A 27,731-nucleotide genomic window follows, 5' to 3' on the forward strand; every position below is an offset into this window, starting at 1 on the left:
TTTCTTGGGAATGTTGAAATTGTAAAGGGCTTGACTTGTACACAATTTAAACAAAGTTCCAGAACTGATGTGGGGATGCAGCTTTTTTTCTTCATTTTTTTCAATTTGTTTTCAATTTGTTTTTAAGCATGGATTGCACGGAAAATGTGGGTATATTTGATATCGAAATAAGGGGCATATTTAAATTGAAATCAGAATGCACATCCTAGTTCATGCACAATGGCATTTCTGTTCCAAATGCAGTTTACGTCATAGCAAGAAAAGCGCGGCAAAAATCGATATATCGTGGGAAATTTGTTTCAGGTTGAATGAGAAATTTCGCTCCGCAGAGCTTCGTGCAATTTCCTATTCTTACATTCACAGACTAAAGCAGATATCTGACGACATTAACTAGTTATTCTCTATTTAAACTTAAGGTGCATTTTGTTTAAATAAGGTTAATTTTGGCCAGTCTAATATGTTTCTGGTCATTCTGTCTTTTGTAGTAATTAATATAACTCACAATGCATTTTATACATGACAGTAAACATGAGGCTGAATTTGCCAAGCCTGTTTTAAATAAAAGTGGATTTTTAAGCCTTGTAAACATGTAGATACATATGGAAGACAAAAACAGTCTTTCTAAATTCGGCTCAGGGTCAAAGCCTGTTTTTCATAAACACAGATGTTTAAGCATTGTAAACGTATGTAGACACACATGTAAGAGCATAGTTCATACAGGCTTAAATGATTTTTTTTTCAAGGACTTTTAAAGCACTTTTTTAGCAAATTTCTGTTAATTTCAAGAACTTTATTTTTCAAGTACATGTATAACATAATCCACTAGACACAACAGATAAGTCGCTGATGATTCAGATGTGTAAAAAAATGAAGTAACTGTAACTTTTGATCGCTGAAATATGCACATTTGTTTATGCTTCTCACTTCGCAAGTGCGATTTCGTCGTACTTTCGCCCACCCTGGTTACATGAAAAACATATCACACAAAATACATAGAATGAATGAATTAATTAATTAATTAATGTTTAACGACACCCCAGCACAAAAATACATATCAGTTATTGGGTGTCATAAAAAGCTACAAGTATATTGAAATATTATTTATACAATTATATAAAAACAGTGTAAAGAGCTGTGTGGAAAATACAATACAATACAAATATCAATGTAAGAAATCAAAGTGTTTTGAAAACTTTAGAATTAATTCAGGGTGGAATTTAAAAGATTCCAAAAAATTTCTGTTGCTAAATATATCATTTCTCATCGGCATCAGATGATTACACTCCACCAAAATGTGGCGCAGTCAGTGTACACTGACAATGTTTACACTGAGGAGGAGGGTCCTTCTTTAAAATAAATGAATGCGTCAAATATGTATGGCCGATGCGTGCATGGCACAAGACTACTTCATCCTTCCAGCACTGCCTGTAGGAGGACTGCCACTCTCCCAGGACAGTCTTGACAGAATGAATAGTGCCTTTCATTTGTCATCCGTACATGACCATAACCAGTTACAGTAAAGTGGTTTAGCTTTCCACTTCACGTTAAATAAACACTTGCCTCTCATTTTCCAATTCAGCAGTAAATTGCCAACACATACCGCTGACGTAGGAAGCTGGGGGGTGGGGGGCCAAGGGGGGGGCATGTGCCACCCCCACTTGTCTTGATCCAGTAGCAGCAGCAGTGGTATGTGTGTGTGTGTGTGTGTGTGTGTGTGTGTGTGTGTGTGCGCGCGCGCCCCACACACACTTTTTGGCATCTTGTTATGCTGTCATAGTATGTTCTGACATCAATTACAAGTACGTATTAGCACTTAATTCCCACCATCTTGTTATGCTGTCATAGTATGTTCTGACATCAATTACAAGTACGTATTAGCACTTAATTCCCACCATCTTGTTATGCTGTCATAGTATGTTCTGACATCAATTACAAGTACGTATTAGCACTTAATTCCCACCATCTTGTTATGCTGTCATAGTATGTTCTGACATCAATTACAAGTACGTATTAGCACTTAATTCCCACCATCTTGCCATTTCTTGAAGGGACATTCCTGAGTTTGCTGCAATTTTAAAGATGATATCTACTAACACAGACTTTTTAACGATTGTAATTACATATCAAATATATTTTCTGCATAAAATATTAGAGGCTTTATATTAAACATGTTTCTGATCCTTCTAATATTTGTACTAGGTTAAATTTCATTTTATTTCCTAAAATAAAATCCAGTTTGGGCTTCTTACAAATATTAAGACGACCAGAAACACATTGAATATACAGACACTGATATTCTAAACAAGAAAATATATTTAATATGCAAGTTTAATCGTAGAAATATTTTGTTAGTCGGAAACATCTTACAATGCAGCAAACTTGGAAATGTCCCTTTAATGCTGACGTTATATTTGACATGGTGCTAGATGTTAAGATTTTATGAATACAGATGTAAACAATAAGTCTAAATGACTGTACCATGGTTTGTAAAAAGTCATAAACATTACAGATACACTGAAGAGATAGTAAAATACCCACGCTGAGTGAAAAATGCCAAAATTCAATCCTCCAGAAACATTAAATTTCGCAAATCGTGTAGAATGGGTAGGCTGGAAAGCTCGATTCCTGCAATTTCAAATTGCAGATAAGCTAGACAAAGAGGATGGTGTTGTCCAAGTATCATCGCTGATATACGCGATGGGTTCTCAAGTAAAGCAAGTTTATGAAATGTTTACGTTCAACAATGAGGCCGAAACAAAAAACTTCAACGTTGTTCTAGAAACATTTCAAGAACATTTTATCCCAAAAACAAACATTATTCCACCATGTTCACAGCAAGCAGGGGAAACTGTAGAGGCATTTATAAGAGTTCCTTGTGACATACGCCACTGCACGTGCAGTTATAGCATATCGCCACTTCCAGTGTGTGCACATAATTAGTCACAAAATTCAAGCAATTTTTAATCATAAAACTTTTAAAGCATAAATTCAATATTTACAAAATTCAAGGACTTTTAAAGCACTACCCTGAAATTCAAGGACTTTTCAAGATTTGTGCGAACCCTGAAGTGAAAAACAGTCTTTAAAAAATTTGGCACAGGGTCAGTGACTGTAAGTAATAACGTGACACAATCTGCATGCAGTCACAACCATACAGTAGACTGCTGCATTATCACTTAGTCAGTCAAACAAACGTGCATGATATGTCTGCTAAACACACTCACATTATACGGGCAATGTCCTTTCCAATGAATACAGCCTAATGAATGTTTACTACACAAACATATTGAACTAGTATTGGGATTCGGTGGGAAGATAATATGGGGGATGGGAGGGAGTAAGATTTTGAAAGAGAGGACCAAAAATCTAATGGTTAAAATATGTTTTGTTTAAGGACACGGCTAGAGCACATTGAGTTATTATTCATCGTTCCACTGTAAAATCCTTACATTGAAGAATATAACATGACAAGTGAAACTCACTACAGCCCTGCCCACCCTAAATTCCCTAAAATATTATACGAGCTTGTGTCGTACTGATTTTACCAAACGAGTGTCGGGATTCTTGTATTGCACAAGCGAGAGCAAGGGTAATACATAAATCTTGACACAGGTTTCGTAAAATCAATACGACACAGACGTGAGTGTAATAAATTTCTTTATTATCCATATTATTATTGTTATTTTTTATGATTAACAAGGACCGTTTTTAAATGTTTCAACTACAACAAGTCTGAGCTAGGACTAAAGAAGCAACGTCATATTATGACGTCACTTCCCAAAATTATGTCATCACACTTGTTATTACACGTGTGCTTCGTGTGATTATTATTAACTTGGTTATGTTGAACCACGTGAACAATAATTGTATTGATTCAGTCCTTGGTTCTGAAAATTTCTGTTAACCATTAGTTAAGCTAACTAACGTTTGAACAACTATGGTGTTGGGTGAGCCTACTTTGTGTGATACTCCCTGAACAATTCTCTGACAACTGATAAATGAATTGTTGCTGAGAAGCCAATGTATATCACAATATTCTTAGAGTAATTTTTTTTTTAAAAGATCACTTGTTTGCATTTAATTCCAATGCCAACATCACAACAGTGTTGTATATTATGAGGTCTCTGCTAAGTAAGAAGACAAAAATAAGTAATTGTGTAATTAAAAAAAAAAAAAAAAAAAAAAAAAAACTTTTGATTTGAAGCTTCATTTAATGCATTTTTATGTTCATTGTTGACAATAAATTATGTTATAAATTGTATAGTATCTTAAAGGAAAAATCTATTACCAGCACTCAGATGTTATCTGATATTCACCTAACACGGGGCTTCTAGAAATTTTACAAAATCTACTAGCCATGGGATCAGTGATTTAAAAAATTTACTAGACACAATTAAACATTTACTAGCCCTACTTTACTTTAAGTTAATACAATTTTACTAATAGTAATAATCAGATCATTATGTCACCTAAAGAGGGAGTGGGTGCAGGATATTGAAATTTACAAAATAGACTTAAATGCAGCATTTGACAAAACATTTTTCACTAGCACGCCAATAGTAGTATATACTAGCCCAAAATTGAATATCACTAGCCATGGAAGTGGGGCTACCATAATCTAGAAGCCCTGTACTAGCCCAACATTGAATATCACTAGCCATGGAAGTGGGGCTACCATAATCTAGAAGCCCTGTACTAGCCCAACATTGAATATCACTAGCCATGGAAGTGGGGCTACCATAATCTAGAAGCCCTGTACTAGCCCAACATTGAATATCACTAGCCATGGAAGTGGGGCTACCATAATCTAGAAGGCCTGTGGCTAACAGATACATGTATATCCCTAAAACATACACACAGTTAATGATCTAAGCATTGTATAATTATAGTGTGGGCTGTTCAGGTCTTTCACCACAGTACCATAATAGTTCTTAGATTTGACAACTACATGTATGTGTAGCATGCAGTGAAGTAATTAACTCTATACAACTGCATATGGAAACAAATAAATAACTAAGCTTGCCCACAAAGACCATGTCATAGAGGTTGTCGTCTGCTTCTTATAATACAGCTAATGGACCAGCCACACTTCTGATGAGTATCATCAATCAGCTAATTCTAGTAACTTGGAGAGCATTCCCAGAAAATAACCATGTGCGTAAGCGGTCACCATGTTGTGTGTGTGGTACCAAAAGCACGAACCCCCGTGACATGTGGTTAAGAGATTCAATGAACACTTAATAACACAGCAGTGACAACTGTAACAATCTCTTTAATGTCATATGCGACATCCCATTTTCTTGCAAATGTATTAAATGTGAAGTGCTACTTTCTTTTGTTGTTTTTTGGTTGATCTATACCCTGTATCAGGTTTTTGTTTTTATTATCATGTGTACTGTTGTCATGGGTGGGTTGATCTATACCCTGCTTATATCAGGTTTATTGTTTTTATTTATTATTATGTGTACTGTTGTCATGGGTGGGTTGATCTATACCCTGCTTATATCAGGTTTATTGTTTTTATTTATTATTATGTGTACTGTTGTCATGGGTGGGTTGATCTATACCCTGCTTATATCAGGTTTATTGTTTTTATTTATTATCATGTGTACTGTTGTCATGGGTGGGTTGATGTATACCCTGCTTATATCAGGTTTATTGTTTTTATTTATTATCATGTGTACTGTTGTCATGGGTGGGTTGATATATACCCTGCTTATATCAGGTTTATTGTTTTTATTTATTATCATGTGTACTGTTGTCATGGGTGGGTTGATGTATACCCTGCTTATATCAGGTTTATTGTTTTTATTTATTATCATGTGTACTGTTGTCATGGGTGCGTTGATGTATACCCTGCTTATATCAGGTTTATTGTTTTTATTTATTATCATGTGTACTGTTGTCATGGGTGGGTTGATATATACCCTGCTTATATCAGGTTTATTGCTTATTTTTATTTATTATATATGTGTACTGTTGTCATGGGTGGGTTGATATATACCCTGCTTATATATCAGGTGTTGTATTGGTTGGTATACCCTGCTTTTCAGGTTTATTGTTTTTATTTATTATATGTGTACTGTTGTCATGGGTGGGTTGATATATACCCTGCTTATATCAGGTTTATTGTTTTTATTTATTATATTGGGTTTTATTGTTTAGTTATTATGTGATATATACCCTGCTTATATCAGGTTTATTGTTTTTTGTTTATTATTATGTGTACTGTTGTCATGGGTGGGTTGATATATACCCTGCTTATATCAGGTTTATTGTTTTTATTTATTATTATGTGTACTGTTGTCATGGGTGGGTTGATATATACCCTGCTTATATCAGGTTTATTGTTTTTATTTATTATTATGTGTACTGTTGTCATGGGTGGGTTGATATATACCCTGCTTATATCAGGTTTATTGGGTTTATTTGGGCAGGACATAGCCCAGTGCTAAAGCGTTCAGTCGTCTGAGATCGATTCCTGTCAGTAGGCCCATTGGGCTATTTTTCATTTCAGACAGGGCACCATGACTGGTATATCAAAGGCTGTGGTATGTGTTCTCTTGTTTGTGGGATGGTGCATATAAAAGATCCCTTGCTACTAATGGAAAAATTACCAAATGTTTGACATCCAATAGCCGATGTTTAATAAATCAATGTGCTCTAGTGGTGTCTTTGAACAAAACAAACTTCTGTTTTTATTAATGTTAACACTATAAGAAATGAGAATTGATTTGGTGATAAGGAATCAGCAAGGATCCATGTACGTGTATACTGAACGCCAAAAGAAGCTATACACTTTTCAAAATGCCATATTTTCTCAAATACTTGGAAAAATGTCTACTAATTTTACAAGAATGAATGTGAAAAATATTAAATACATAGTTCCTTTGGGCTCTCAGTTTATATAACTGTGTAGCACTAGTAGTGGATGTCAAGTTACTTTGGTGGAAGGGAACCCACGATCATATTCATTAGCTACTGATTCAAGCAATCGACAACAGTTCAAGAGTTCAGCACATTACAACACATTAAATACAATGAATTAAAGAATTAATAGTTGAATGGATGTATGGATGGATGGATGGATGGATGGGTGGTGGGTTTTGGGTGGATGGATAGTTGGATAGTTGGTTAGGTCAATGGATGGATGGATGGATGGACGGATGGGTGAGTGGAAGGATAGATGGATGGATAAATGGAAAGAAAAATGGATAGATGGATGAGGGCATGTGGTTAGGTCGGTGTGTGAATAACTCTCAAAACACAGAAGTTTGTTTTGTTTAACAACACCACTAGAGCACAATGATTTATTAATCATAGGCCTTTGGATGTCAAACATTTGGTAATTTGGTTATCTGTCACAACTCTACATGATAAAGCGATACACTCAGTATCTCAAGGTATTGTGAAAAAAAGTATAGAAAACCAAATGTGAGACAGATGGATGTATGGATGACCAGACAGAAACAAAACTTAGGAGTCTAATTATAACATGACATGGGGTCATCCTCACTTTGCTGTGGATGAATCGGTTTTAATTACCTTGAGGAAACAATGCTTGGAAAACCAACTTAGCGAGTCTGCCAGGAAAACTAATGGATCTGTGTGACATGTTGTCATTTATAATACAAAAGCAGTATTGTTTATTCTAACCCTTTAACTGCAACACATGTACATGTATTTAAAAAAACAGGAAGGGGCGGAATTTAGCTCAGTCAGTCGAGCGCTTGACTGAGGTGCCAGGGTCTTAGGTTCAAACCTCCTCAGCAGATCCATTGACTTTTCCCCCATTACAACCAGGGTCCCGTGAATGGTGCATAAAAAGCTGTGGTATGTGCTGTCTTGTCTATAGGAAAGTGAAAACAAAAGATCCCCTAGTACTGCTGCTAATGAATGGGAAAATGTAGTGGTGTTTTCTCATAATAGCTACATGTACGTGTCATAATGACCAAATGTTTGACGTCCAGTAGTTGACAATTCATTAATCAATGTTCTCCAGTTGTGTCATTAAACAAAACAAACATGAGAAAATGCATTAGGATTTAATCTATTGCTTAGAAGAATCCATCTGAGTGTGTCTGCCAGGAAGACAAAAAACCAGTTAGATTACATGATCTGTTGATGTAAATCATGTGTCAATTTGTATTGCAGTATTGTAACTTCTAACCCTTCCACAGCAACACAATGCTATGTATTTGATTTGCAAACTGAAAAATGCATTAGGATTTAGGATTTATTGACATTGGAAAAAGCTGAATAATGCAACTTATGTTACCATCAGACTTTCAAATTGTGTACGCAGAACTAAACAATTCTGCTAGTGATTTGGGACTGAATATTAGTGAGTACGTTTATTTAAGAAAACGAGTTCCATGTACGTTTAATTTTTTTTTTATATAAGACATTGAACAGTTGAAACAATCAAACCTGTATAATCCTCCAAAAAGAGGTTTCTGACTAACCAAGAAAGGATACCACAAAATGCATTTTTTCATAATTCTAAAAAGGCACCTACATCTGAGAAGTAATGGACAATGTGTGTAAACAGGAATTCCCTTTTTAAATATGAGCCACCAAATAAAACCTTTCAAAACAAGATTTTTTATTTGGTTCTCTGGGTGTCCAGTTTAGAGGGGTTTCACAATATATATATAAAAATAGGGTATTTTTTTTTTTTTTTTTTTTTAGTTTATATTTTTATTATGATTATATAACAAGACGATATAAAACAAGTCATTTTTCTTTCCTTTTTCAGACCAGCTGCATGTGATCAAGCTACATTTTCCTAGTCATGAATCTATCCCACGAGATCGTCTACTTTGGAAAGTCATCAGGTAACTTCACTGAAATGAAGAACCTTAACATGACTATGTCCAGTGACTACAACGACACCATCTTCATGCTGAACAATGTCACACTGATGGACATCGTCAGCAACATGACCAACATCACCGCTGGGGACGACAGCTCCATGCAGACGGCCAAACTGGTGGAGAAGATCTGCAGCCAGATGCTCCCCATCGTGTGCATCTTCGGCATCCTCTGCAACATCCTCAACCTGCTGATCCTCACAGAACGCTACCTCAAGGAGTCGCCGTACTCCTACCTGACCGCCATGGCTACCACGGATCTCTGTGCCCTCATCCTGACATTCATCTTCGCCATGTTTTCCATGAAGAATCCAAACAGTTACTACTGGAAGTTCTACGACGCTCATCTCTACTATCCTCTCGTGAACATCTGCTGCAACTCCAGCGTCTGGTTCATCGTATTGCTGACCATTGACCGCTTCCTCTTCGTCCACAATCCTCTGTGGGCCAAGGCCAAGTGCGACCGCATGGGCGCACTCATCAAGATCTGCGTCGTCCTGGTTCTCATCAGCATCATCAACATCCCGCGGTTCCTCACCTTCAAGGTGTGGTACAGAGTGGACGACTCGGGCTTCACCTACCAGCTCGCCTCGACCGAGTTCCGGCATACGTATGCCGCATTCATCATCACATGGTCCCACAGCATCATCATCAACTTCATCCCGCTGACCATCCTCATGACTTCCAACATCTACATCGTGTATGCCGTGCAGCGCGCCCGTGTCCAGCGCCAGATCATGAAAATCGGCAACAACAAGGAAGCCACGTGGCACCGCGAGCAGATGCGTCTCACAGTCACCCTCATCAGCATCGTGTGTCTCTTCGTCATCTGCATCATGCCGTCGGCCTTCGCAGACCGGCCGGTCGCCTGGGCACTCTACGGGAAGTTCATATACAGCACATCCACCGAGCTCATGAAGTCAGCTCCATACAAGATTCTGCAGGCCATCTCCAACCTGCTGCTCATCTGCAACCTGTCGCTGAACTACGTGCTGTATTGTGCGTTCAATGACAAGTTCCTGCGCGTTTTCAAGACAATGGTTCTCAGGTGGGTGAAGGTGATTCGCAGAACCAAGATCCGGGAGGAGCTGTATAACAAGTTGATGAACAGAAGGTCTCTCAATGGTCAGGTTTCGATGGCGTTAAGCGCCATGTCCATGACCAATGGCTGCAACAGCCAGATGACGAAGATGAGCACATCAAAGAGTGATTCTTTTCTCAGGGAGGACCTGACACTGTAAGCGGGTGTCAGTCCATGTTGTGATCACATTTACAAAGAACAGTTTGTCATGTGAGATATGGATCACGTTACAATCACATTTACAAAGAACAGTTTGTCATGTGAGATATGGATCACGTTACAATCACATTTACAAAGAACAGTTTGTCATATGAGATATGGATCACGTTACAATCACATTTACAAAGAACAGTTTGTCATGTGAGATATGGATCACGTTACAATCACATTTACAAAGAACAGTTTGTCATGTGAGATATCGATCATGCTACAATTACATTTACAAAGAACAGTTTGTCATGTGAGGTAAGGATCATGTTACAATCACATTTACAAGACAAAATCTATTGTGTAAGATATTGATCATGTTACAATCACATTTACAAAGAACAGTTTGTCATGTGAGATATGGATTGTGTTACAATCACATTTACAAGGCACAATCTGTTATGTGAAGTTCAGATCATGTTACAATCACATTTACAAGGCAAAATCTGTTATGTGAAGTTCAGATCATGTTACAATCACATTTACAAGGCACAATCTGTTATGTGAAGTTCAGATCATGTTACAATCACATTACAAGGCACAATCTGGAGTGTAAGATTTGGATCAAGTTACAATAACATTTATCAGGCACGATCTGTCGGAAGTTTGGATCATGTTACAATCACATTTACAAGACAAAATCTATTGTGTAAGATATTGATCATGTTACAATCACATTTACAAAGAACAGTTTGTCATGTGAGATATGGATTGTGTGACAATCACATTTACAAGGCACAATCTGTTATGTGAAGTTCAGATCATGTTACAATCACATTTACAAGGCAAAATCTGTTATGTGAAGTTCAGATCATGTTACAATCACATTTACAAGGCACAATCTGTTATGTGAAGTTCAGATCATGTTACAATCACATTACAAGGCACAATCTGGTGTGTAAGATTTGGATCAAGTTACAATAACATTTATCAGGCACGATCTGTCGGAAGTTTGGATCATGTTACAATCACATTTACTGGGCACAATATGTCATTGAGGTTTGGATCATGTTACAATTACATTTACAATGCAGAACTTGTCATGTGAGATTCTGAGCACTATTTTGCATTATACTATGTACAGTATATTGGCAATCAGCGGTATTTACATGTATATCACAACATTTAATATATCGTTATCACGTGGCTGGCCATGAATAAATTAAATGCAGACATTTTGGCAGTGCAACACGATTGCAGCTTTAATGGAACATGTCTCAGCTAGTATAGCTTTTTTTGTTATTCAGAAGATTGTGGGAGAAAGAAAGAAAAACTGCCAATGCATATATCATATGTAGTAGTCTTATTATTGTGCATAATTCCTTCTGTTTTATAAAACAATGCAGTTCAATGCAGAGTGCAATATTATGCTGTATTTAATGTACACGATATCTTTGTTAATATACATATATGTAATAGCCTTATATTTATAATGAATAGTTATTTATGCATTATAAAATACTGCAATTCAATGCAGTGTGAAATATTATGCTGTATTTAATGAACACGATATCTTTGTTAATATACATATATGTAATAGCCTTGTATTTATAATGAATAGTTATTTATGCATTATAAAATACTGCAATTCAATGCAGTGTGAAATATTATGCTGTATTTAATGTACACAATATCTTTGTTAATATACATATATGTAATAGCCTTGTATTTATAATGAATAGTTATTTATACATCATAAAATACTGCAGTTCAATGCAGTGTGAAATATTATGCTGTATCTAATGTACAAGATTTTTCATTAACAGTGAAATTGACATATTGTGTTTGTCACTTGACACAATATGTCAATTTCACCTTTAGAAATTAAAAATTAATGTACGTACAAGATTTTTCTGTTAATGCAGCAAGTGACCAACACATTATGTCAATTTGACCTTTAGAAATTAAAAATTATTTAATGCACAAGCTTTTTCTGTTAATGCAACAAGTGACCACTCATTATGTCAATTTGACCTTTAGAAATTAAACATTATTTAAGGTACAAGATTGTTCTGTTAATGCAGCAAGTGACCAACACATTATGTCAATTTGACCTTTAGAAATTAAAAATGATTTAATGCACAAGATTTTTCTGTTAATGCAGCAAGTGACCACTCATTATGTCAATTTGATCTTTAGAAATTAAAATTGGTATAGCACATGAATACATGTATGTATGAAAAGATAAATAAAGCTCAGATTATTGAATTTAGGTGAACAAGAATTCTATGGAATGCAAATGTCTTGCCTACCATAATTTTTGCAATGCACTATGATGAACATCCATAGATAAAGATAATTGTTTTGTTCAACGACACCATTAGAGCACACTGATTAACTAATCATCGACTACAATTGGATGTCAAACATACAGTAATTCTGACAAGTGGTCATCAGAGGAAACCCACTACATTTTACATGCACTTTAATACAACAGACAGGAAAGCACAAACCATGGCCTTTAACCAGTCGTGGTACACTGGCTGGAGCGAGAAATAGCCCAATGGACTCACCAATGGGGAATGATTTATAAACACTTCACTTACAAAATCATTTAATCATATGCAGAAAAATATAGTGCACATTATGCAACAACCTAAAACTTTAACAACTTAACGATATATATATATATAAAGTTGAAAATATTTAATTTGTTTAAATGTTTTTAAAACAATGATTCAAAAAGAAATGGCAACATAGCGTATAAGCAGCTCAACAGAATTGCAAAAGAAAGCAATGTATCATTTAACGACGCACTCAACACATTTTATTTACGGTTATATGGCGTCAGACATGGTTCAGGACCACACAGAGTTTGAGAAGAAACCCACTGTCGCCACTACATGGGCTACTCTTTCCGATTAGCAGCAAGGGATCTTTTATTTGTGCTTCCCACTGGCAGGATAGCACAAACCATGGCCTTTGTTGAACCAGTTATGGATCACTGGTCGGAGCATGTGGTTCACACCTACCCATTGAGCCTTGATGAGCACTCACTCAGGGTTTGGAGTCGGTATCTGGATTAAAAATCCCATGCCTCGACTGGGATCCAAACCCAGTACCTACCAGCCTGTAGACTAATGGCCTAACCATGACGCCACCAAGGCCGGTTAACAGAATTGCGAAAAAAATGAGTTATGACGTCGGTCGTTGTTAGACATGAGTTCTGTCTTCAGACATATATAGAAATCATCTAGCTCACGATCATTTCCAGTACTGTATCAGTAACATGCCGGTAAAATCCCAGAACCAACATTTTGTTTTCCATGATTATTATATCGAGTATGACTATTCAACGAAAATAATATATATATTTAAATTATGTTTCCACTATCACACTACTGGAGAGTGTGTTTGACACAATCACAAGACCCGATTCGGATTGTTGTGTTAACCAAACTTCTCAGTGTTCCGGTTATGAAGTAAACTCAAATCAGAGTTCGAACATGCGCTCAATCAAATGTGTTACACATTTGAACCAAAATTACTGGCACTAATTATTTATAGTGTATCTCTTAAATATAGGGCTCAAGAAATAGTACATGTATTTAAATTAAAATATATTTTTTTTAGAAAATATATAATCTTCCGACTACTATCACTGAAGTCGAAAAGAGTACTGAAGGTGGCAATCGAATAGGTCCCACTATTTCCTGTAGTTTCATTATGGGAGGAAATGACATACATGTAGGCCTAAAGTATTATTTTTATTTAGCTGTCAAAATCACAACAGCATGTGTATAATGAGATGGTGTGCCAAAAATCAACTTTATACTGAATTTGCACCGAATTTTGCGACAATAATAATTTAAATCAATGGTATTAAAAATGGGTTCCTATGACTTGTTTTCACGGAACCTAAAAAAAAAATTCCGATGGGTTCCCATGATCACAAGGCACAGAACCCAAAAAGTGTTTCCCATGAAATTTGAAATCCTAAGGCCTGCCGTGCGAAAGATGGTTAATTCAGTCCATTAGGCAAGAATATATGGAGGAGACAGGGCACAGCTTAGAATTAGCAGTGTGTAATTTGACAGCAAATGTGGACACTTTATGAAAGTCTTACGGCATCTGCATGCTTCGAAGTTAAAGATTTATTATCAAAGGACAGGTTAAACTGTTTTTGTCACCTGTGTCAATAGTGAGCCCGCCAATAGCAATTTTGAACCAGTAACTTTTTCAACAAATAAACGTAACTTAAAAAGCAAAAATTATCCCCAGCTCCACAGATAGCAATAATTTTTATCTACCATAGTGAAAAAAACAACAAAAAAACTTTCATTGGAAATTCATTTTGCAGATAAGGCAATTACTTACTGCCATTGGTGCCATCATTAATTTCAAGCCCTGCATCTGAATCTCTCTGAGGGTAATTAAAATGGATTGCATTGCTATGCTACAGTAGTTTGTCTTTTGAATATTCATGCAATGCTAATTAAAAATTGCCAACCAGGATATGGTATAGCAACACATGGTGCCAAAAATCCTAAGTCTGCTGTTGGCTACCATGAATCTTCATGTATGTCAATTAACTTGAAACATGTGCACAGAGAATCAAGTAGTAGAAAGTCAATATGGTTCATAAAGACCACCTAAATGACTTACAAGACATGGGGCTGATTTTACAAAACCTGTCTCTTTCTTACACATGTGCAACTAAATATAATAAATTATTACAATTATAAAACACCTACCTATGTCTACGAAAATCTGTAAATTTGGCCCATAGTCTTTAGAAGGTGGACTTTACACCAAGATTATTTGTTATGTTTGTCTGGATTTTTTAAATTGTTTATTTTATTTATTTATTTATTTATTTATTTTGTTCACAAACAAATGATGGTATCTGCATTGTGTTTTTGGCCAACAGAGCTTTTTAAAATTCTTAAAATAATTATAATTTGGATAATGGAAATGAAATGGTGGTTAAATATCTTTCTGCTTTTATGGAATGGAATTTTGTTCACAATATGCAAAAACACAGCTCTCATGAGTATATATCATTTGAACATGCAGCATGTTTTGGGGGGTTTTCAATTGTCTCTCAGAGTCTTGGTATAGTTTCTTTTGGATGTCAGTATATTTCTGGTCATCCTAACATTTGCAGTACTGGTACCTTATCATGAGGATTTTTACCTATAGTAATTTCATAAATACAAAAACCTTTTCTTTCTTTCAACTGCCAAACAAAATGTGAAACAACTGAGCCATTGCCAAACAAAATGCGAAATAACTGAGCCACTGTCAAACAAAATGCAAAATAACTCAGCCATTGCCAAACAAAATGCAAAATAACTGAACAATTGCCAAACAAAATGCAAAATAACTCAGCCATTACAAAACAAAATGCAAAATAACTGAGCCATTGCCAAACAAAATGTGAAATAACTGAGCCATTGCCAAACAAAATGTGAAATAACTGAGCCACTGTCAAACAAAATGCAAAATAACTCAGCCATTGCCAAACAAAATGTGAAATAACTCAGCCATTGCCAAACAAAATGTGAAATAACTCAGCCACTGTCAAACAAAATGTGAAATAATTCAGCCATTGCCAAACAAAATGTGAAATAACTGAGCTACTGCCAAACAAAGTGCAAAATAACTGAGCCAGTGAAATTTAGTTTAAAGTGAGTCTAAAATATGTAGAAATTGAAGGGGCTGCCAGACATGTCACAAAATGGCCACTCAGTCCATATAATTTATATAGGTAGCACTGTTTGGCAAATGTTATTTTATGCAATCGGGTTTAAAAAATTATTCATTATTATGTTAAATTTTCACAAACATTAGTTTGCAATTGTTATTGTTAAATTATAGACAATATAATTTAACATAGCTATATAGGGATATAGCCATATATTCTATATTATATATAACTTGTGCCTAAAAACACTTGATAAGTATGTACAGGTTGTTTCAATACATGTAATGTTTTGTTTTCAACAGTAATTTTCCCATGTTTATTTTTATATATATATATATATATGGCTGTATGTATCAAGTTTGTCTTTGAAAAACAGATTATTTCTGTTTAATGTTGGTGCTACACCAAACAGGGTTTCGCCAATGCGCATCGATGCACTTTGAACTGGAGGTAAATAGAGCTGGAAGTTGATCATGGCACCGTTGACACACTGGCCATGAAGGAAGGAAGGAAATGTTTTATTTAATGACCCACTCAACACATTTTATTTATGGTTAAATGGCGTCAGACATATGGTTAAGGACCACACAGATATTGAGAGAGGGAACCCGCTGTCGCCACTTCATGGGTTACTCTTTTCGATTAGCAGCAAGGGATCTTTTATATACACCATCCCATAGACAGGATAGCACATACCACGGCCTTTGATATACCAGTCGTGGTGCACTGGCTGGAGCGAGAAATATCCCAGTGGGCCCACTGACGGGGATCGATCCCAAACCGACCGCGCATCAAGCGAGCGCTATACCACTGGGTTATGCCTCACCCCTCACTGGCCATGAAAGCGCATCGAAGTGCTTTGGAACCCAATTTACGTGCAACACCAAATACGGCTCGCATGTAACAGGTGGGTTCTGTTGCTTTCATATGACATCATGTCAAATGATGTCAGGTAATTTACACGTCTTTTTGCTTCCATATGATGTCATCCAGTTTTCTTTTACATTTAAAGTATCGGTTCCGTACGAAGTGACATCATAAATAGAACCGAACTGAACTGGAATGGGTTCAAAGCAATTCAAAGTGCTTCGTAACTGAATTTGGTGTAGCAACAACTGGAAGTAACCGTATTCAAATTTCAATGTGCAATGATGCACTTTGGGTGTTTGGTGTAGCACCAACATTGTTAATCTTCCTCAATAAAACATTGTTACAATTTTGTATATTACACATGTTCAGTATTAATTTTGCTTAGTGTCACGGTGCTGTATATACATGTAATACTATTCTTTAGCTGGTTACTATATCTTATATTTGTTTGGTTAATAATTTTCACAATTTTGTACATAACACTATACTGATGGAAAGAAATAAGGGAACACATCGAATTGTAGATCAAATTTAATTCACTACTAGCGTAGTAATGTCTGTATTTCATACCAAGTTGTAATGTGGGATTGAATGTCTGTAGTGTTGAATGTGCTGCCTATATGTTCCCAGTCAACTTCTGACAATATGAATTGATTTTTGATGCAGTCATTATTTCTGGTTGCTATCTGTGTGATCCTTTATTTCTTTCCATCAGTATATTTTTATGTACAAAACTGTACTTTGCTTATTGATGTTATCATTTTGTACACAGATTATTTTTCTATGAAAACGGATAATCTATGTTAATCTATTAACTATGATTGTTCCTGTTATTACCGTTACTTTTATTTTTATTATATATAATATACACTAATAAACAGATTGTAGCTATTCATTAACATGCAACGTCAATGTGCAGTGTATGACTTGTATGTTTTTAGCATAGCTGCATTTGGGCTAACATAATTCTATTGTTGTTCAATGTATAGTACTGACATTCGGGGCCTTTATGGTATAGGATTCTGTGTATAATATGTTACTGATAAAAAAAAAGTGTACATACATTCGGAAAGATGATTTATGAAACAAAACACATTAAATTGCTCAACGTTTTGTGGGTAGTATAAATGTTTATATATTATCTGATAAGCATATGCATTTAAGGATACTGAACAATGTCATGGTGAAAAAGGAATAGGTGCGATCTACTATTCAAATATATTTGAGATTGCACCTTTAAGACAAATCTAGTGCTAACATTGTATATATTTTTTTTTTGAAAGCAATATTGTGCTAAGCTATTTTGTATATTTTAAAGGTAGCTGTTCCTCTTTCAACATAATTCTGTTTGAAACTGTAATGTTTCTACAAATGTATCTTACAATATTTACTTTTCAACACAGTCATGTTCTTCATTGTTCTAATTTGAGGGTACATAATAAATAAAAACAAAATAGACCAAAAGTGCCTCATCTAGGTGGTTAGGTGATTGAAATCCTTTTCAAATTGAACACTGCATTTAAATCTATTTTGACAATTTTTTAAATGCAATTCTCTCATTATAATCTTTCTAAAACTTATAAAAATTGTATCCATTAATTTCCAAGATTTTTAGGTATGTAATTTTACCGTTCGTACCCTCTGGCGGAAACCCTGGCTGGCATTCACACATATGCCACAGCAACAGGTGTTGTCATATATGTCTGTGTTGGTCTGGTTCACATAGGTTCATTAAGACATTAATAGCCAGAAATATCCTACAGTTTTATAAGTGAAACATCTACCTTTAAGATAATCTTATAGTAAGCTGACCTTGTATATATTTTAAGACATATCTAGTGCTAAGATGATTTTGTGTATATATTTAGACAATCTTGTGCTAATTTTTATCTTGTATATATATTTAAACAAATCTTGAGTTAGTGCAATTTAATTTTGGTATATTTTATGACAATCATGTTAATCCGATGTTTATTTTTAGACAATCATGAATAATAATCTGATATTATATATTTTATGATAAATCTTGTGCTAAACAGGCTACAGAATTTCGAAGCTACATGTATCTTAGCACTACGATATTGTAAGACCATCGCAAGCTACGACATCACTAGTACACGTCATAGCCTACGATGGTTTTACAATATCGTAGTACTAAGATAGCTTTGAAAATCTTGGCCGTTATTTCATTATATGAACATTCCATATCAAATCAATCAAAAACAAGGTGAAATGTACATGACCACCTTCGATTTTGATGAAACTAGGTTCGTTGTTTCATATTCATTAAGCAATATCAGCACAATCTGACTTTTCAAACAGATGTGATTTTGGTGTCATCTTAACGTTTACATAGACATCTTTGTAAACAATGAACACAACAAAAACAAAAACATTTCACAAACCACATCACTATAGAGCACATTCATTTATTAATCTTCGGCTATTGGATGTCAAACATTTGGTCATTTTGACATTTAGTCTTAGAGAGGAAACCTGTTATATGACATGATCACCAGCAGCAGCAATCACTGCACGATATCTCCCTGGCATAGACTGAATGAGTCTCTGAATCCGGGCATGTGGAATCCTAGCCCATTCTTCCTGCAGGGCATGTGACAGTTGAGGAAGCGTCTGAGGCTCTGGGTCACGCTGGCGTACACGTCTGTCCAGTTTGTCCCATAGATGTTCAATGGGGTTGAGATCTGGCAATCTTGATGGCCATGGCAGCACATTAATGTTCTCTTTCTGTAGGAAATCCATTGTTACACGTGCCGTATTCAGCCTGGCATTGTTCTGCTAAAAGAGTTATCTGTGTCAATCCAAAATGGAAAGCATGTGACAGCGAAGAATTTCATTCCGGTAGCATACAGCTGTCAGGATGCCTTCTGCTGGTGTATGACATGGCTCCCCACATCATGACACTCCCTCCACCGAATCTGTCAACATGGGCGACGCAGTTGTTGGCAAAACATTCATTGCAGCGTCTGTAAACATGTTGTCTTCCATCACGCCGCTGTAGAAGGAAACGTGACTCGTCGCTGAACCATACTCGCCACCAGTTTTCCAAGTTCCACCCTTGTATATTCGTGCACCAGCAAACACATAAATGTCAATTTTGACGTCACAGGACAGGGCCAACATACGGTCTCCTAGCCTGTAAACCAGCTTCTTGAAGTCGGTTCCGAATGGTTTGTGCAGACACCCTTCTCAAACCAGGTATGTGTCCAGCAGTGTTCGTTGCTGTGGCAGTTCGGTGACGCAAGTGCAGAACCCAGATGTAACGATCTTGTGCTGCAGTTGTTATGTGAGGTCTTCCACATCTGGGCCGGTCTTCAGCTGAATGGTAATGAGGCATCATTGCAAGCATTGCAGCTTTAAATATTCAATGTGTTACTGACATAGTAAGATTCAATGTGTTACTGACATGGTAAGATTCAATGTGTTACTGACACAGTAAGATTCAATGTGCTACTGACTCAGTAAGATTCAATGTGTTACTGACATAGTAAGATTCAATGTGCTACTGACATAGTAGTATTCAATGTGTTACTGACATAGTAAGATTCAATGTGTTACTGACATGGTAAGATTCAATGTGTTACTGACATGGTAAGATTCAATGTGTTACTAACATAGTAAGATTCAATGTGCTACTGACATAGTAAGTTTCAATGTGTTACTAACATAGTAAGATTCAATGTGTTATTGACATATATATGTATTAAGATTTAATGTGTTGCTGACAGAAAGATTTAATGTGTTATTGACATATACTCTGTCAAAAAAGAAACATAGGCGAAACATTCATGGAATCATCTCTTTAATACAAAGTGGCATAATTTCGTTATTTATGATTGTATCAAAGTCAAATTTGACATGAGTATGTGACAATGTTCTTGCTATGGACTGACGGCAGTGGAGGCGTTTTTGTCACCAAACAGCGTCACATGAGGGTGCTGAAATCAGTACCTTGTGTGGTCACCAGCAGCAGCAATCACTGTGTGACATCTCCTTGGCATAGACTGAATGAGTCTCTGAATCCGGGCATGTGGAATCCCAGCCCATTCTTTCTGCAGTGCATGTAACATTTGCGGAAGCGTCTGAGACTCCGGGTCATGCTGGCGTACACGTCTGTCCAGTTCGTCCCATAGATGTTCAGTGGGGTTGAGATCTGGCGATCTTGATGACCATGGCAGCACATTAATGTTCTCATTCTGTAGGAAATCCATTGTTACATGTGCTGTATGCAGCCTGGCATTGTCCTGCTGAAAGAGTTCTCTCTGTCGATCCAAAATGGGAAGCATGTGACGGCAAAGAATTTCATCCCGGTAGCGTACAGCTGTCAGGTTGCCGTGTATGAACACAAGTTCACTTCTGCCGGTGTATGAGATGGCTCCCCATATCATGACACTCCCTTCACTGAATCTGTTAACTTGGGCGACGCAGTTGTTGGCAAAATGTTCATTGCGGCGTCTGTAAACACATTGTCGTCCATCACGTTGCTGTAGAAGGCAACATGATTCGTCGCTGAACCATACTCGTCGCCAGTTTCCCAAGTTCCACCCCTGTACATTTGTGCACCAGCGAATACATAAATGTCAGTGTTGACGTTGCAGGACAGGGCCAACATACGGTCTCCTAGCCCGTAAACCAGCTTCTCGAAGTCGGTTCTGAATTGTTTGTGCAGACACCCTTCTTAAAACAGGTATGCGTCCAGCAGTGTTCGTTGCTGTAGCAGTTCGGTGACACAATTGCAGAACCCGGATGTAGCAATCTTGTGCTGCAGTTGTTATGCAAGATCTTCCACTTCTGGGCCAGTCTTCTGCTGATTAAAACTGCTGGTACCTGTCCCAGAGATGTAAAATGGTGCTCTGATGGACATTCATGTGGCGTGCGACTGCTGACTGCGATTCACCTAAGTGGAGGCAGCCTATTGCAATGTTTCGATTTGGCAGGCTTAGTCTTGGCATCTTGTAACTTGTCTATGTCAAAATGGAAATGATGCATCATTGTGAGCATTGCAGCTTTAAATACCCATCACTACCCCAATCTCTCCACCCCCCCCCCCCACCCCCCGAGTTTTACGTGCACCTGTCAAAAGCTGACCATTTCACGCCGATGTTCTGCAACTGTCACACAGCATGCATTAACTTTGTTTTAGGGTGCATTTGGGCATGCTGTCCCATTCCAGGAACATTAACAAACATGGTCATTCAGCAACATTGTACAAAAAAAACTATATTTTGTAAAATCAAAAGCTTTTCTTCTTTCCCTATCACCTATGCGTTTCTTTTTTGACAGAGTGTATTATACATGTGTATAAGATATTGAGCCGAATTTATGAAGCCTGTTTATGTCTTACACACGTGTAACTACATACATTTACAATGCTTAAACACCTGTTGATGTCTTACACGCGTGTAACTACATACATTTACAATGCTTAAACACCTGTTTATGTCTTACACGCGTGTAACTACATACATTTACAATGCTTAAACACCTGTCTTACACACGTGTAACTACATACATTTACAATTCTTAAACACCTGTCTTACACGCATGTAACTACATACATTTACAAAGCTTAAACACCTGTCTTACACGCATGTAACTACATACATTTACAAAGCTTAAACACCTGTCTTACACGTGTGTAACTACATACATTTACAATGCTTAAACACCTGTCTTACACGTGTGTAACTACATACATTTACAATGCTTAAACACCTGACTTACACGCATTTAACTACATATATTTACAATGCTTAAACACCTGTTGATGTCTTACATGTCTGTAACTACATACATTTACAATGCTTAAACACCTGTTTATGTCTTACACGCGTGTAACTACATACATTTACAATGCTTAAACACCTGTCTTACATGCGTGTAACTACATACATTTACAATGCTTAAATACCTGACTTACACGTGTGTAACTACATACATTTACAATGCTTAAACACCTGTCTTACACGCGTGTAACTACATACATTTACAATGCTTAAACACCTGACTTACACGCGTGTAACTACATACATTTACAATGCTTAAACACCTGTTGATGTCTTACACGCCTGTAACTACATACATTTACAATGCTTAAACACCGGTTTATGTCTTACACATGTGTAACTACATGTACATACATTTACAATGCTTAAACACCTGTCTTACACGCGTGTAACTACATACATTTACAATGCTTAAACACCTGTCTTACACGCATGTAACCTCATACATTTACAATGCTTAAACACCTGTCTTACACGCATGTAACCTCATACATTTACAATGCTTAAACACCTGTCTTACACGCATGTAACCTCATACATTTACAATGCTTAAACACCTCCTGCGTTGAAAAAAAACAAGACTTCGTTAATCAGGCCCATTATTTTTAATTTATGCTATCATTATTTTTCTTCTAGTTGACTAGAAACTCATTTTATTATTATTACCATTATTATTATTATTACATGGAACTTTTCATTCACTATCACATTGTGATTCGCTACATCAAATTGTAGAGATCATTACATATAATAATTCTTAAATGTTAAAAGGTAGTTGCTACTTAATTTTTAAACTGATTTAGTAGCTATCACTAAACAAAATTTCGAAAACAAAAGTTTGTTTTGTTTAACGACACCACTAGAGCACATTCATTTATTAATCATTGGCTATTGGATGTCAAACACTTGGTAATTTTGACATTTAGTCTTAGAGAAGAGACCTGCTAAATTTTTCCATAAGTAGCAAGGAATATTTTATATGCACCATCCCACGGACAGGATAGTACATACCACAGCCTTTCATATACCAGTCGTGATGCACTGGCTGGAATGAGAAATAGCCCAATGAGCCCACTGACATTAAGCAATTTCAGCACAATCTGACTTTTCAAACAGATGTGATTTTGGTGTCATCTTAACGTTTTACATAGACATCTTTGTAGCCAATAAACACAACGAAAATAAAAACATTTTAGAACTGTTAAATTTCTCTTTGACCTGACCTAACTAAAATCATGTAACCTCCTATTGTCATGGATTTTGGCTACATTTAAGTAAACATACATTGTATAAAAAAACAAATAAACAACAACCAAGAATACATATCATGTTGCATTTTTATGACTTAAATGTGAAAAAGTATTTTAGAAAATTAAACAACGTAACTGGCCGTACAAGTCTGTACTCACATATTCCAATTTGTAAGGCTTGTAATTTATATACAGGGATGTAAGTGGGGCTGGTAAAAAAAGCTTACTGCGGCCGGGGTCCAGGGGCTGCTCAAGGACCTCTGAAGGAAAATTGTTGTTTGCAACCCCTGGAACTGCCAAAAATTGCATTCAATGCTAACAAATCTAAACTAGTTATAACTTATAATATAAGGCACACATCATAAACTTGAAACCGTGAAAACATGCAAATGAACCTTGTGTGGTCAACAGTATTGAACATCATGTTTTTTTTTTTTAGATGAAATGGAAAAGGAAATGTAGCTCTCAAATCCCTGTATATGGTATTTAAATTTATCTTGTGTTAAATTGTTTTAAGCCTATATTTTCCAATCAATGATGTCACTTTACATTTATGTTGTGTTGTAACTGTTATATTAAGTTTATTTTGTGCTATACATGTATAGTCACTGTGGATACTTTAAGGTTTTCTTATATTATACATGTGTATAAGATATTGAGCCGAATTTACAGTCTGTTTATGTCTTACACGGGTGTAACTACATATATTTATAATGCTTAAACACCTGTTTATCTCTTACACGCGTGTAACTACATACATTTACAATGCTTAAACACCTGTTTCTCTCTTACACGCATGTAACTACATATATTTATAATGCTTAAACACCTGTTTATGTCTTACACGCGTGTAACTACATATATTTATAATGCTTAAACACCTGTTTATGTCTTACACGTGTGTAACTACATATATTTATAATGCTTAAACACCTGTTTATGTCTTACACGCGTGTAACTACATGTATTTATAATGCTTAAACACCTGTTTATCTCTTACACGCGTGTAACTACATACATTTACAATGCTTAAACACCTGTTTCTCTCTTACACGCATGTAACTACATATATTTATAATACTTAAACACCTGTTTGTGTCTTACATGTGTGTAACTACGTACATTTACAATGCTTAAACACCTGTTTATGTCTTACACGCGTGTAACTACATATATTTATAATACTTAAACACCTGTTTGTGTCTTACACGCATGTAACTACGTACATTTACAATGCTTAAACACCTGTTTATGTCTTACACGCGTGTAACTACATATATTTATAATTCTTAAACACCTGTTTGTGTCTTACACGTGTGTAACTACATATATTTATAATGCTTAAACACCTGTGTTTAAGAAAAACAGGCTTCGTAAATCAGGCCAATTATTTTTAATTTATGCTATTATTATTTTACTTCTAGTTAACTAGACACCACTAGAGCACATTCATTTATTAATCATTAGCTATTGGATGTCAAACATTTGGTAATTTTCATGTTTACTCTTAGAGAGGAAACTTGCTACATTTTTCCTCAAGTAGCAAGAGATATTTTATCTGCACCATCCCACGGAGAGGATAGCACATACCACGGCCTAATATACCAGTCATGGTGCACTGGCTGGAATGAGAAATAGCCCAATGAGCCCACCAACAGGGATCAATCTCAGACCGACGATGCATCAAGCGAGTGCTTTACCACTAGGCTACATCCACACCCCCCCCCCCCCCCCTCCAGGTTGTACAATAGAGAACAAATGTCCCACTCACTCAATGATATACTAGTATTGAAATTATACAACCTTAGCCATAGTCAAATTAGCCTATTGCTTATTTTTATACAGTGGCTACAACATTTAATACTTGGCTAATAAAAATGTTTAAATTAGCAAATTTTTTATAATTTTCTTGAAAATCCTAAAACAAGATTTTTTTCTATAGTGAGCCCTGCATAGTAATTAATATATAACTTTATTTCAACCTGTGAGAACTGTTGATTATTTTCAGGCCGTGGTATATAGAAAAATCACTCACTCACATAAGTGTAAAATAACTATACATGTACATCTATCTCTTTAGCTAGAATCATGTTATTTTATGTTTCATATTGTCTTCAATTAATTGTTTTTTTGTGTGTTAAAGGAATTTCCATGTTAGATTTATTCTGTATACATGCAAATGCCATATTTCTGCATGCTTATTGTAATTACATGTATTTAAAAATAACAGTGTTAATAAAAAAAAACTTAATGTGCAAAACAAAAATGTCATAGTTTTCTATTAGGGGTCACTTACAATTATCAACATGTACAAAAGCATATGGCACATAAAAAGGTGATTTTGCAGAGAGAGAGAGAGAGAGAGAGAGAGACAGACAGACAGACAGACAGACAGACAAACAGGCAGTGAGAAAGTGAGAGAGTATGTGTATGTTTTTGTGTGTGTGGTGTGTGTGTGACTGTGTGTGTGGTGTGTGTGACTGTGTGTGGTGTGTGTGATTGACTGTGTGTGTGTGTGGTGTGTGTGTGTGTGTGGTGTGTGTGATTGACTGTGTGTGTGTGTGTGTGTGACTGTGTGTGTGGTGTGTGTGATTGACTGTGTGTGTGTGTGATTGACTGTGTGTGGTGTGTGTGATTGACTGTGTGTGTGTGTGGTGTGTGTGTGTGTGTGTGGTGTGTGTGACTGTGTGTGTGATTGACTGTGTGTGTGTGTGTGACTGTGTGTGTGGTGTGTGTGATTGACTGTGTGTGTGTGACTGTGTGTGTGGTGTGTGTGTATGTGTGGTGTGTGTGACTGTGTGTGTGTGTGTGAATGTGTGTGTGACTGTGTGTGTGGTGTGTGTGACTGTGTGAATGTGTGTGTGTGTGTGATTGACTGTGTGTGGTGTGTGTGATTGACTGTGTGTGTGTGTGTGTGTGTGTGTGTGGTGTGTGTGACTGTGTGTGTGGTGTGTGATTGACTGTGTGTGTGTGTGTGGTGTGTGTGACTGTGTGTGACTGTGTGTGTGTGTGTGGTGTGTGACTGTGTGGTGTGTGTGATTGACTGTGTGTGTGTGTGTGTGTGTGGTGTGTGTGACTGTGTGTGGTGTGTGTGATTGACTGTGTGTGTGTGAGTGTGGTGTGTGTGACTGTGTGTGGTGTGTGTGATTGACTGTGTGTGTGGTGTGTGTGACTGTGTGTGTGGTGTGTGTGATTGACTGTGTGTGTGTGTGGTGTGTGTGACTGTATGTGTGGTGTGTGTGATTGACTGTGTGTATGTGTGTGTGGTGTCTGTGTGTGTGGTGTGTGTGATTGACTGTGTGTGTGTGGTGTGTGGTGTGTGTGACTGTGTGTGTGGTGTGTGTGATTGACTGTGTGTGTGGTGTGTGTGTGTGTGTGGTGTGTGTGATTGACTGTGTGTATGTGTGTGTGTGGTGTGTGTGACTGTGTGATTGACTGTGTGTGTGTGTGTGTGTGACTGTGTGTGATTGACTGCGTGTGTCGTTAAAACTCGCTCATATCCATTGAGTCGTTAAAACTCGCTCTGGGTGGGAGCCGGTACCAGCCTGTGAACCCAGTACCTACCAGCCGATGGCATATAACCACGACACCACCGAGGACGGTGCAGCCAAACAAAAGTGTTTTTAAATCCCACGATCACACGTGACCAGGCCACCCCTTAGTTCGTGCATCTGTCATTGGTCAATTGTAATTACTTGTTAATCTTGATTGGTAGAACACTTGACAATCTCAGTAATTTTCCATAACTACAAACTTATAACAGGATCTCAGACCACACTTAATAAATTGTACGTACCTAACTATGTAATGTTTCTCAATTCCTTATATTAGTGAGATTAATTTATGGTTAGTAAAATTAATAAGAAATATAATTAGAGAGAAACCAAAGAAAATATAAAATCAAAGAAATAATAAAAGATAGATCAGATGAAACTTAGAAATGCTACAATACATCCATTTTAACCATTTACTAGATCGATCAAAACCACATCATAT

The 27,731-nt window shown here is 36.5% G+C and overlaps 2 protein-coding genes across 2 annotated transcripts in view; one reads left to right on the top strand and one right to left on the bottom strand.

Moving 5' to 3' along the window:
- Positions 1 to 10,321, top strand: part of LOC121389525 (probable G-protein coupled receptor B0563.6) — a 28,778-nt gene extending 18,457 nt beyond the window's left edge. The window contains exon 2 of the mRNA XM_041521187.1: positions 8,759 to 10,321. Coding sequence (XP_041377121.1) covers positions 8,795 to 10,114 — 1,320 coding nt within the window. The 5' untranslated portion in view covers positions 8,759 to 8,794 and the 3' untranslated portion in view covers positions 10,115 to 10,321. The remainder of the gene's footprint in view (positions 1 to 8,758) is intronic.
- Positions 1 to 27,731, bottom strand: part of LOC121389526 — a 71,231-nt gene that overhangs the window by 32,506 nt on the left and 10,994 nt on the right. The window lies entirely within an intron of this gene.

The sequence above is a fragment of the Gigantopelta aegis genome, chromosome 14 (assembly GCF_016097555.1).
Source record: "Gigantopelta aegis isolate Gae_Host chromosome 14, Gae_host_genome, whole genome shotgun sequence".
Taxonomy (NCBI): domain Eukaryota; kingdom Metazoa; phylum Mollusca; class Gastropoda; order Neomphalida; family Peltospiridae; genus Gigantopelta; species Gigantopelta aegis.